General features: G+C 25.7%; 1 protein-coding gene across 1 annotated transcript; it reads left to right on the top strand.

Moving 5' to 3' along the window:
• The first annotated feature begins 2,870 nt into the window (after nt 1-2,870).
• On the top strand, nt 2,871-12,524 carry LOC107607928 (uncharacterized). The gene is made up of 15 exons (XM_088493289.1): nt 2,871-2,941; nt 3,049-3,137; nt 3,814-3,971; nt 4,064-4,131; nt 4,740-4,916; nt 5,839-5,899; nt 6,180-6,398; nt 6,500-6,627; nt 7,036-7,225; nt 8,620-8,679; nt 8,773-9,015; nt 9,829-10,090; nt 10,980-11,185; nt 12,046-12,096; nt 12,231-12,524. Exons 1-15 carry the CDS (start codon nt 2,871-2,873, stop codon nt 12,522-12,524), a joined length of 2,277 nt encoding a protein of 758 aa, XP_088349415.1.
• Nucleotides 12,525-13,291: the final 767 nt, after the last annotated feature.

Below are 13,291 nucleotides of genomic sequence, written 5' to 3'. Positions count from 1 at the left end.
AAGACTGCGTGGACTTCTTGTGTCGCGTTGGTCGCTCTATCACTATCATTTTCGTCATTCCCACCACCGCTGTCGGTGCCACTGCTGCCATCATTGTCGCCACTGCTCTCTGTCGTCGGAGCTGCCTCTTTCCTCCCTCTAGGTATATTGTCCTTCTCCTTATTCCTACTATTTTTTATTTTATTTAAAATAAACCCTAATACAGCCTTGCCAATTGGTCACCGCCACCACCACTTTACCGTTCGTGCTGCCACCACGCTAAAAAAGTCTTCCGTGTCGTCACTGTCTCCAGATAACTCACTAATTAGTTTTGGATAGTTAAACTCTAAACCCTAATTTATCTAATTTTAATTTGTTATGTATTAAAAAATTTGTAATTATAATGCTTGTATTAGAAATTTAACTGTTTTTTATATTTACTTCATATATTAATTTAGATTTAGGGTTTTTTAATTTTATTTTGATTTAGCTTTTTCTTTTAAATTCTGTTTTAATGATTTTATGTTTGAAATTTTGTTTATGATTTTGATTTTGAATTTTATTTTTATGATCCTGTGTTTATTATTTTGATTTCTGTTTATTGTTTTTATTTTTGTTTATTGTTCTGTAAGTGTAAGATTCTTAACTGCATTGTTCTAATTTCTGTTCTGATGTTGTTTGAGTTAATTTTTTTTGAATTAATTAGTTAGTTGTTGTTAATTATCTGAATTAATTAATTTGTTTATTTTTTAAATTAATTATTGACTTATAATTTATTGTTATTAATTTTTTAAGTTTATTATTATCTAAGTTAATTATTTTTTAAGTTAATTAGTTGATTGTTGTTAACTGTATAAGTTAATTTTAACTTGTTTATTTTTTGAGTTAATTATTGGCTTATTGTTTATTGTTAATTTTCTAAGTTTATTATTATCTGAGTTAATTAGTTGATTGTTGCTAATTATTTGAGTTAATCTTAACTTGTTTATTTTCTGAGTTAATTATTGACTTATTGTTTATTGTTGTTAATTTTCTAAGTTTATTATTGTTTGAGTTAATTATTTTTTAAATTAATTATTTAATTATTGTTAATTATCTGAGTTAACCTTAATTTGTTTATTTTTTAAGTTAGTTATTGTCTTATTGTTTATTGTTGTCAATTTTCTAGTTTATTATTATCTAAGTTAATTATTTTTTAAGTTAATTAGTTTATTATTATTAATTTTCTGAATTAATTAGTTTATTGTTATTAATTATCTTAACTTATTTATTTTTTGAATTAATTATTGAGTTATTGTTTATTGTTGTTAATTTTTTAAATTTATTATTATCTGAGTTAATTATTTTTGAGTTAATTAATTAATTATTGTTAATTGTCTGAATTAATATGAACATGTTTATTTTCTGAGTTCATTATTGACTTATTGTTTGTTGTTGTCAATTTTCTAAGGTTATTATTATCTGAGTTAATTAATTTTTAAATTAATTAGTTGATTGTTGTTAATGGTCTGAGTTAATCTGAACTTATTTATTTTCTGAATTAATTATTGACTTATTATTTATTGTTGTTAATTTTATAAGTTTATTATTATCTGAGGTAATTATTTTCTGAGTTAATTAGTATTGTTTTTTTTATTTATTAGTTTAAAAATTATTGAATTTAAATATTTAAAATTATAGATTATTTTATAAAAAATTAAAATTTAAGACCGTCAGTTAAACCACTTGTAGTTATTAATTTAATTATTAATTAATAATCTATTATCATCGAATTTACTGGAAGAAAAATCTGATGATAAAAATTACTAGCAAAAATTTTCTACGATAATTAGTGACAAACAAAAAAATCTGCTAGTAAATAATTACCAGCGAAGTTTATTCCGTTAAATTTATTGTGATGGTAAATATGTTATCGACAGATTTTTTTAGTAAATTTACCGATAAATTTGACGATATTCGACATTTTTCTTGTAGTATGTGTTATAATACGTGATACTACCTTCCAGGTCAATATGTCATCATTGTATTATATAATTAATCGTATTTTAATATTCATTGTATTATATAATTAAATCATATTTTAATATTGGCTATCGCCTATGTCATCATGACACATCATGATACTGTTATCGAAAAATACTCTAAAAACTAACATAAAATATAGTAAAAATTTGAGATACAAATTGAAACAATTAAAAATTTAAAGACCAATTTGAGACTTGAATAAAAATTCAATGGCCATTTTAAAATTTGGGAGAAAATTAATAAAATTAATAACTACTTTAAAATTTAAATCTACAATTACTTTTATTTTTTTAAATACTATTTTGACTATTAACCTTTAATTTATTTTATCATGTTTAGACGTATTTATAAGAAAAATTAGTGTCTCATATAATATAAGAGTATTAAATCCTGTCAAATAATGTTGTCCCTCAAAGCGTTGCAAAAATCATAAAATATAAAAAATAGATAACAGTATAAAAGGATTCACACACTTCTTTTTTTAGGGAGGTCAAAGCGTAACGCAAACAAGTCAAATCAATTCCCAAATCTTCAAATTGTAATAATCATAATTCCATAATTTGATACACAATAATTTCATTGCAAATCCCAGAATCACATTCCCCTTCTCAAGTAGGTATTCGTTTTCCCTCAGTTTTGTTTTTTCTTAATTAATTCGTTAATAAGTTTTGTTACCAAAACAAGGGGATCCTTTATTAATTGTTTATGATCTCATACATGTAATAGTAGGGCTTTAATTTTTGGTTAAAAATCTCACATTTGGTTGTAACATTATCATAAATTTGCAGGTCTAAGGAGGGAGGTGAGAATGAATGAATGTTAATTACACATTGCAATGAGATGTTTAATTAAATCATGTTTTAATTATGTTGGAAACAGTACCACAAATTGGCATTTACATTCACAGATTTCACAATCTTGACCTATTTAAGCAAGGGTATATATACATACATCTCCAACTAATTAATTACTTTTTTTTTTCTTTATTTATTTAGAATTCCTTTACTGAATTTGACAATGTTTATTTTGTTTTAATTTGTGTAGATGGTATAGGATTAAAATTACCATGAGATGGGATGATGATAATGAAAATCAATCTTTCGGAATTCCCTCTAGAGTTGTTCAGTATGAAGGTAATTTAAATTAAAATTAAGAAAGATTTTATTTAGTTTCATTTATTCAATCATATTTGTATTATCACTTTTTTAATTTTGATATGGAGTAAGTAATGGTGTATGGCATAGTTATGGAGATATAGGGTGTTTTACCATGCTGTGATGACTAGGTCAAGCAAATCGGACGGTCCGATAGGAAGGAGAGTAATCGGACGGTCCGATTACAGTAATCGGAGGGTCCGATTTGTGTACCCTGAATTTTTTAAATTTTTAATCACAAATCGGATCCATGTACTTTGAATTTTTTCACTTTTTTAAACACAAATCGAATGGTTCGATTTGTGTACTCTCATAATTTTAAAAAACACAAAAAATTACAATGTTAAAGTATATCACTCATTTTAATTCCATATCAAAATTTTTTAGCCTTGTATTATAATCCTATAAATTGTTTTTTTAAATAATGAATTTAAAAAACTAGTTGCTTTTGACAATATAGCTAGTAATCCATAATTGAAATGTATGGATAAATTTTTGTATGCTATGTATATATTAAAAATTAGTCACTAAATCAGTTATTTTTAATATATATTTTATATAAGTGACTAATTTAATAGTTAATTTATAATGTACATATAATATGATTAAAAATTAAATCTTTTTATTAAATCGTATGATTAATAACTATATATAGCTCCTGATGAGATGGATCCAAGCTATATAAAGGGCATATGGAGGATTGAAGAAAAAGACAACAGTTTCTCAACACAGCCCTTTCGGATTAGATATGCAAAGCAAGACATTTATCTATGTATCATGATCTTATTCAACTTATTTCATACTGAATTTGAGGTAATTAATTAATTAATCATCCATGATCTCATTGTTCAAATAATAGCTAGTTGCCTATTTATCTTATTGTGCTATTAAATTAAATAATGCAGGGATTCATCACTACTGCTGTTATTTTAAAGTTTGAGCTTATCTATGTTACCAAATATTATGAGAACGGGTGAGTCATATAAAATAAATTTAATTATTTTGTTTGTTCATGCAGTTTTACCAAATTTATAATTAGGTTTCTATATTTTTTTTAATTGAGTTTTTATACTACTTTTAATTTTATAATTAGGTCATTTTTATGTCAAAAATATTAAAATTAACAGAACATTTCTCCCAAAAAATGTGATCAAATGTCCGATTAGGTTCTTAATTATCGATATCTTCAATTTGTGGAGAAATATTCAGTTAATTCTAATATTTTTTACACTAAGAAAGATCTAATTACAAAATTAAAAGTAACGTAGGAACCCAATTAAAAAAAAATATAGAGACTTAATTAAAAATTTGATAAAACTGTAAGAACCAGCACAACAATTAAACTTAAAAAATCGGTCAAAAAAATTATTTTTAAAAAATAAAAAATGTGTCAATTTAGTTTCCAAAAGATTAGATATCTCAAATTAATTTTTAAAAAATATTTTTTATTATTTAATATCTTTTGAAAAATAAATTAGCGTATACATAAAACTTTTTAAGTTCTATTTTGATTATTAATTGTTAAGCCAAAAAATTAAATTTGATTATACATATTTATGATTGACATTGGTATATATATAGTGGTGAATTGGAAGCTTCTCTGGATTCTTCTCCAACTATCCATGAATTTCGGATTCCTCCTAAAGCTCTATTAGGGTTGCATTCATATTGTCCTGTCTATTTTGATTCCTTACATGCAGTGCTCATTGATGTTACTGTACATACATGTATTCTCAAATCTTCATCAAAATTTCCCAGGTTTGCCACATTTTAATATCATCTTTAATTAGATTAATCAACCATGCTTTCATTTTAACATTCATTAATGTTAACCTTAATTTTTATTTGGTGAAATTCAGAGCTTTTATTTATGAACAAAAGATTAAGAGTTCAATTTTGGTTTCTCCTAAAAAAATTAGTATAAGCTAGAAAATTAAATTATATAAAAAGAGATAAAAATCTATACAAAAATTGACATAAATTCAAAAAGAGACTCTATCCTTTTACAAAAAGATTTATTAGGTATAACAATATATATGTTTTTTTTATCTTAGTCTTTTATAATGAGCAGTTTCATGATACTATGCATACATGAATAATGTTTAAGCATCAAATGCATGTTATTACTAAAATATATTTGAGGAGATATCAATGTATTTTTTTTTTCATAAAAAAAAAGGAAATTAAAATTGAACTAAAAATTTCATAAAATATATTTTTTTTTACTATGCATACAATATGACCTTAACTTTTTAATCACAAGTTTTTATGAGCATGCTTCAATACATATAGTTAGGTGTTCACTTTAAAATAACAAAAAAGAAAAAAAAGAGATAAAGTATGTTTTTTGTTTCTAATATTTGCGATTTTCTTCAAAAATATTCCTAACGTTTAGTTACATTCAATTTTGTCTCTAATATTTTTAATTTGAGTCAAAATTATCCCTAAACATTAATTCCATGTAAAATGTTAGGGACAAAATTAAAAACTTCCAAAGATAGTTTTGACACAAATCGAAAACGTTAGGGATAAAATTGAATTAATCGAAAATATTAGGGATAAAATTGAATGAAATTAAACGTTAGGGGTATTTTTAAAAAAACCACAAACGTTAGAAATAAAAAATATATTTTATTAAAAAAAAAAGTTACATATTTTCACTTTAATTTATCTATTTCAGAAATTCAGCCACCAGTGAAGTGAATGTTGGCCAAAGTTATAACACACTAAAGAATAATCAAGTATGTTCTAATTATTAAAGATTATGCTACGTGTACACCAAAATCAGCCACCAAAGTCAGTCATCAATATAAAATACATGTTAAAATATAAATACACATTGAAAATAAATTAAATCACACATGTATTTATACACAAATACATTGGCAACTGATTTTAGTGGTTGATTTTGTTATACAAATAGTATTTCTCAATTATTAAACATTATTAGGTGTCACATTTTTCCTTAACCCCCTTATATTGAGTTTCTTAACAAAACGTTTTATGTGACTAATTAAGCAGGGCTTTGGTGCAATCGCTTATTTAGATGTGAAAAAGAAAATGTTTATTAAAGCATTATTAACTGCTCGTGATATATTACTTGAAGAATTTCAAAGACTTAGTAAAGCAATTGATCAAGCTATTGATATTTCAGAATTTCTGTTAAATATGAACTCATTAAATTCCATACTTCAAGCAAATCAAGTTTTGACACAAGGAAAATCACAAAATGGCCAAGAGGTTTTTTTTTTTTTTTTTTTCAATTTTCAACTTATATATGAATTACTATTTCCATTTAAAATAACTATTAATTCGTCCAAATTGGTACCAAATTTGTACAGGGATTTAGTGTTGATTTTTTGAATGCTGGAAACCTCAAATCTCTTAGTCAAAAAGAACTTTTGAAGTGTTTGGATTTATTAGGAGATCAATTGTTCAACTTATGGAACGAATTTTTAAAATTTCACAGGTTTGCTTTCTCATCTTATATCATTAAAAAAAATAACAAATAGGTCTTTAACATTTTGATCTGCAGGCATTTAAGTCTTTGAAAATTTGAAAATATATTTAAGTTTGTGACCTTTTTAAAACATGGACATATCGATTCCTTATATTCACTTGGATCTGTCAGACTTAACAGAAAAATCAAACGTGATTCTCGTTATATTGACCTGGTTGATACGAATGTACACGTAAGAAAATTTTTAAAATTGTACAACAAATTAGACTCAGGGATTAATATGTTCAGATTTTGAAAAAGTCAAAAACTTAAATGTCTGCAAACTAAAAAGTTAAGGATTAATTTATCTTTTTTTTCTTATTAATTTGATGGTTGATTGTTAAATAAACATGCATGATTATATTCACTTGTTGGTAGGGAAAACAAAATACAGATTCTAAAGTATTTAAGAGAAACATGGTGTAAGGATAGAAAAGTTGAATGGTCAATATGGATGGTGTACTCTAAGGTTGAGATGCCCCATCATTATATAAATAATGGGATTAATTTATCTTCAAATCGTGGTAAACACAAAAGAGCTCTCACTTTATGGAAGCTTAACGACGAGGTTAGTGCTTACATCGCCCTAATTCATTATCTCTATCTCATGAGAAAAGGACAAATAGGTCCCTGACTTTTTGTTCTGTGGACATTTTTGTCCCTAACTATTGAAAAATACTTTTAAGTCTTTAACATTCACAAAACTTGTACGAATCAGTCCCTGACGGAGGCATTTGGACGGATCAATCCCTGACAGAGGCATTTGGACGGAGGGACTGATCCGTCCAAATTTTGTGAAAGTCAGGAACTTAAAAGTGTTTTTCAATTGTCAGGAACAAAAATATCTGCGAAACAAAAAGTCAAGGACCTATTTATCCTTTTCTCCATGTAATATATAATAAACTTCCATCCTTTGATTAAATTTGAAATGTTTAACTTTTAGAAGTTTCTATTATCTCCTTCAATTTCTAACTAAATCTTTGATAAAATATATGACAGTTTCTTAACTATACTAAACAAAATAAAAAATTTGAGTCTAACCAATATTATAAAGCCAGTATAGTTTATTATTTTTGATCAGTCAATAATATTTAAAAGTGTTTGTTAAAAGTATGGTGATGGATTAAAAATCTTAGGCTATTGACTTAAAATATCGAACAATATAAATAAAAAATGCTGGTCTTCAAATTTTTTTCAAATATTCTATAATTTTACTTAATACTAGTCAGAGACGGACATATAGGGGGGCGACCCGAGGCTTCGACCCGCTAAAGGTTTTTTTTTAATAAAAATAATAGTAATAAAGTATTAAGTATGATTTAATTTTTAAAAAAATATATTTAATATTTAGTCTAGTATAAATAAAAGTCCAATCCAACCTAAATATTAATGATTTTTAATATCTAAAAAGTAAGTAACAATATTAAAAAAATTTAAAAAAAGTATTATTACTAATATTTTTCAGTTAAATAAAATTTTTTAAATCTCACAAAGTGGATTCTTTTTCTTCTTGTGATCGTCATTCTTGATTTGTTTGGTATTAACTCTCTCTGTTTCAAATGCTACAACTGAGAGATTTTTTTCAGCTACGAATATTGTGAAGAATAACTCAAAAACAAAATAAAAGATGAATTTTTTGCTAATTGTCGTTTAATTACATTAAGAAAAAAATTGCTGAAAAATTTGATATAAATTCTATTATTGATGAATTTTATGAAGTAAAAAAATACACATGCATTTTGTATACTTTAAAATATATTTTTTATCGGTATATTTTTATAATACGTCTTACATTATATAATTTTTTATATATTTTTTTAATATTATATATATTATTGACCCCTCGTGATAATATTTCTGAATCGTCCCTGCTACTATACTAATCTCTAAAACCAAAATAAATAATTTGTAATTGAAAGGATTAATAATAAAATGAAAAATTGTGTTGTAATTCATACACAGCCTATTCAAACCGCAGTAACACGTGCTGAGATGCATCGAAGGAGCATTGCACACATGCGGGTAAGTAATCGTGAATCATATACATACGGACGATTAGGAATTAATTAAATTTGATTATAATTAATTAATAAAGCATGGCTATTGTTTTTGCAGATTAACAACCGATCAATTCAAGACATGCATATATTTGGAGACCCTTTAAGAACACCAATTGTGACGGTTGAACATGTGATCACAAATGCACAACGAAGAACTATTAGTCAAGATTCATATTTGATACATACCAAGCTTTTTACAGCCTCACACAGCTTCCAACGACTACCTAACATTACCCACGACCAATCGGAACACCATTTTCATGTCTTGAACATTGTTGTCTTTGTCCATGGCTTTCAGGCATGTCCATCTTATTTTCCTCTCTAAACCCTATCACACTAAAAGAAATTATTAGAATAGCGACCGATTTGGCGACCGATTCTGGTAGTTGCTAAAATTTTGGTGACTAAATTCAAAATAGTAACCAATGTTGGTCGCTAATATTTAGTGATCGATTTTAGCGACCGATTTTCATGCAAGACCTAACCATACAAACTAATTTTGGTCGCTAACAAGATCAGTCGCTAAATAGCAACCCATATTTCGGCCACTAAATCGGTCGCTGAAGTATTCAGTCGCTAAATGACGACCAATATTTCGGTTACTAAATCGGTCGTTGTTAACAATCAATTTTTTCGGTCGCTATTCCGGTACTTTCTTGTAGTGTCACAATACAACAAAAATAATTTTTAGTGACAAATTTTTTATGGCAGTAATTTAATAGTCACTATATATCTTATTTAATTTATATTTCTGTAGTAATTATATATTTGTTGTTATTACTATATATTATAATGACAATTATATACTTTTTGCGGCTATTAAAAGATTTTTTATTGACAATTATATAATTGTTGCTAAAATTTTTTAGCAACAAAGAATAAGACGGATAATGTCTTATTGCCAGTAAATATATTAGCGATTATTTCTATTACCGTAAAAAAAATAAATGACGGTTAAAAATAATTTTTTTAGTAGTGCTAGATTTAAATTGATTCAATCCGATTCGAATAAAATCATATTTGATTTATTTAGGTATTTGATGAAATGTTAAAATGCTTTTGAAATAAATCTAAAAAGATTATATATTTATCGTTTAATAAAATGTTGCAGGGGCATCATTTAGACCTAAGACTTGTTAGAAATCAATGGGTTTTAATTGATCCTGAAGTGGAATTTCTTATGTCAGAAGCCAATGAAGATAGAACAGCATCTGATGATTTTAGAATAATGGGTCAAAGGCTGGCTAAAGAAGTTATTTCTTTTGTGAAGAGAAAAATGGATAAAGCATCAAATTCAGGAATTTTGGGAGATATTCACCTAAGTTTTGTTGGACACTCTATGGGCAACCTCATTATAAGATCTGCACTCGCAGGTAGGTCACTTTTGCAAAAGTAATATGAAAAATCTTTTATTTGCATAACAAAAATTATTTATCAAATTAGTAGTTATATATTTATATATATTATTTTATATATTTTTAATGTTTATTATATATTTTAATATTATTTTATATAAATAAATGATTTTTTATACATATTACAATATAGTACTTCTGTTTCAAAATAATATATCTGTTAGAAACAAGAGACTAAACTGGAGAAAGGATTTGTGTATTATTGAGTGTATTCCAGTTGTTTATTCAAGTTATCTGGAATGATACAATATAAAAGGGTATTTATAGGTACTAAAAGAATCGTAATAATAAAGACGTAATTTCCTATAATAAATATTCAGATATACTAAATAATACTAATTGATCCTAATTATATTCTAACAATATCAAATAGTATTTAAAATATTATTTATTATAATTTATGAATAGTATTATTTATTTTGTATTTGTTTTTAATAAAAATGTTACTATATTAACAAATTTCAATAAAAAAAATAAATTTTAAAAATATTTTTAGTATGATCTCCATTTATAAAAATATAAATTAGAAGTATATTTTTTACCCTCGACATTTATATTTGATTTTAATTTTATCCGTAATAATTTATTTCAATTTTACTCCTAGCATTTCAATATATATTCAATTAAAAATTAATTAGAAATCCTAACTAATTCTTTTAATTATTCTTCTAATTTTTTTATCGTTTTAATATTTTCAAAAAATAACATATATATTTAAAATTTTAATTATTTAAATATTAAAAAATAAATTAAAACTCCAAATTATCACTTTATTCAATTATGTCCCTCAACATCTAGATTAACTGTATTAATTATTAGTAACATTGTGTTGATTATGTATTTGCAGATAGTTTGATGGAACCATATCTAAGATACTTGTATACGTATATGTCCATATCTGGTCCACATTTAGGGTATCTTTACAGTTCCAACTCATTATTCAATTCTGGATTATGGCTTTTTAAGAAGTTAAAAGGCACACAATGCATTCATCAACTCACATTCACTGATGATCCACATTTTCAAAATACATTTCTCTATAAACTCTCTAAGGTATTATAAATCTTACACTATTATATATCAACTCTAACCATGTTCGTTTCATTTAGTAGTTAGTTCACTAGTCCGCTTAAGCAAGTATTGAGAATTCGAACCTTTACTTTATGCATGCAGCAATTCATTGACAAAAAACAAACCCTTAAATAAAATTCAGATCTACGACGGAGTAGTCCTTGTAAAAACAAAAAAATTATATATCAACTTTAAATTTTTTTGGTTTAATTACTCTATTGATCCCTATAGTTTCGTGAAATTTTCAATTAGGTCTCTATACTTTTTTTTCTTTTAATTGAGTCCTTGCACCAATTTTTTTTAATTGGATCCCTACACTTTTTTTCCTTTTATTTAGATCCCTGTACCAATTCTTTTTTTTAGTTGGGTCCCTATAAAATTAAGCTAATTACTACTAAGAGGGACTTAATTGAAAAAAAATTTGGTGTAGGGACCCAATTAAAAAAAATATATATAGGGACCTAATTGAAAATTTCACGAAACTATAAGAAACAACAGAATAATTAAACCAATTTCACGTTTAAATTTCAAAAATATTTTAATAGTCCAATAGTTCTTATTTCAAAAAAGGTAAAAGCTCAGGTGCAGTCGACTTCATGTGAAGTTGATAGTTGAGAGCTCTTAGATGAAAATTTAGTCAAATCAGTCAAATCATCTAACGGTTCTCAATTATCAACTTTACGTGAAGTCGACTGCACTTGAGTTTTTACCTTCAAAAATATTTTAAGTGATCAAATGTGACCTTTCCTTTTAAGAAAATTTTGAGAAATGTAAATTATACTGAATATTAATTATTTTTTTAAATAATTTTTTTTTCTTTTCTTTTCTTTTCATTTTTCCAGCAAAAGACCTTGGAATACTTTAGGAATATTATCTTGATATCTTCTCCTCAGGTATTACTTTAATTTCTTTAATGTTTCTTAAAAAAAAAAAAAAAAATCATCTCTACGAGTTTTATTTACTGATTCTTATCATCACTAGCAATAATGATTAACAATTTTTTTCCTTTTTTTTTTTTTTTAAATAGGATGGTTATATTCCTTATCATTCGGCTAGAATAGAATCATGCCCAGCAGCATCAAATGACAGATCAAAGAAAGGAAGAATGTTCATAGAAATGTTAAATGATATTTTGGATCAAGTGAGAGTGAATCACGATGAACATCGTCGAGTTTTGATGCGTTGTGATGTGAATTTCGATGTGTCTTCATATGGCAAGAATTTGAACTCATTTGTTGGACGTGCTGCTCATATTGAATTTTTGGAGTCTGATATTTATGCAAAGTTCATAATGTGGTCTTTTCCAGAATTATTTAAATAGCATCATTTTGCATTTGATTAGGGTTTCTTGCTTATGTATGTATATAGAGATCTTAGTTTATGTTTTTAGTTGGCTTCAATATATATATATGTTTATTTGAAGCTTAATATATATGTTTTCGTGTCTCTCTTCAGAACCGGTTTCGCTTTCTCCCATTTTTTCAAGTCTCTTTTCACCGATGATATCACCATGTTTTTCTTCTTCTTTGGATCCAAGTATGGTCAGCTTCTTTCATGATTTGAGCCCTATGCTTCAACAACAGTGCCGCTTTTGTCATGACTAGTCCTTTAAAATTATGTTTCACCACAATAATAATTTTTTCTGTTTATTCATCTTCTTCTTCTATTTTAATGGTCAATTTATGATGATCATTTTAGTAGGTATGCGAATGGTTATTTTATTTTTATGTAGATGATTATTTTGATTGGATTGAGTTTAGTTATATATAATTAAAATATGTTAGATGTTCAATTCATTAGGTATGCGGATGATTATTTTTATCTTCAAGTTTATGGTTATTTTTATTAAGGGTGAGTGGAGTGTGACAAGTCAAGTAGCGACCGTGAAATGAAATGATTATTGACGAAGGTGGGGTGGCCGCCAGTTAAAAAAGAAAAGAGTATTGGAGGATTTCAGATAGTTATTTTTTTTTTTAAATAACTAACTGGATTTTTTAAAAATTTAAAATTTGAAATTGGAGAATTTGAAATTTGAAATAAATTTTAAATTTGACATGAAATAATTGAATAAGAGTTTTTAAATTTATT

This window comes from Arachis ipaensis, chromosome B7 (assembly GCF_059453495.1).
Source record: "Arachis ipaensis isolate K30076 ecotype BB chromosome B7, ASM5945349v1, whole genome shotgun sequence".
Taxonomy (NCBI): domain Eukaryota; kingdom Viridiplantae; phylum Streptophyta; class Magnoliopsida; order Fabales; family Fabaceae; genus Arachis; species Arachis ipaensis.
Note: the sequence above shows the minus strand (reverse complement) of the source record. Positions and strands in the feature narration are given on the sequence as shown.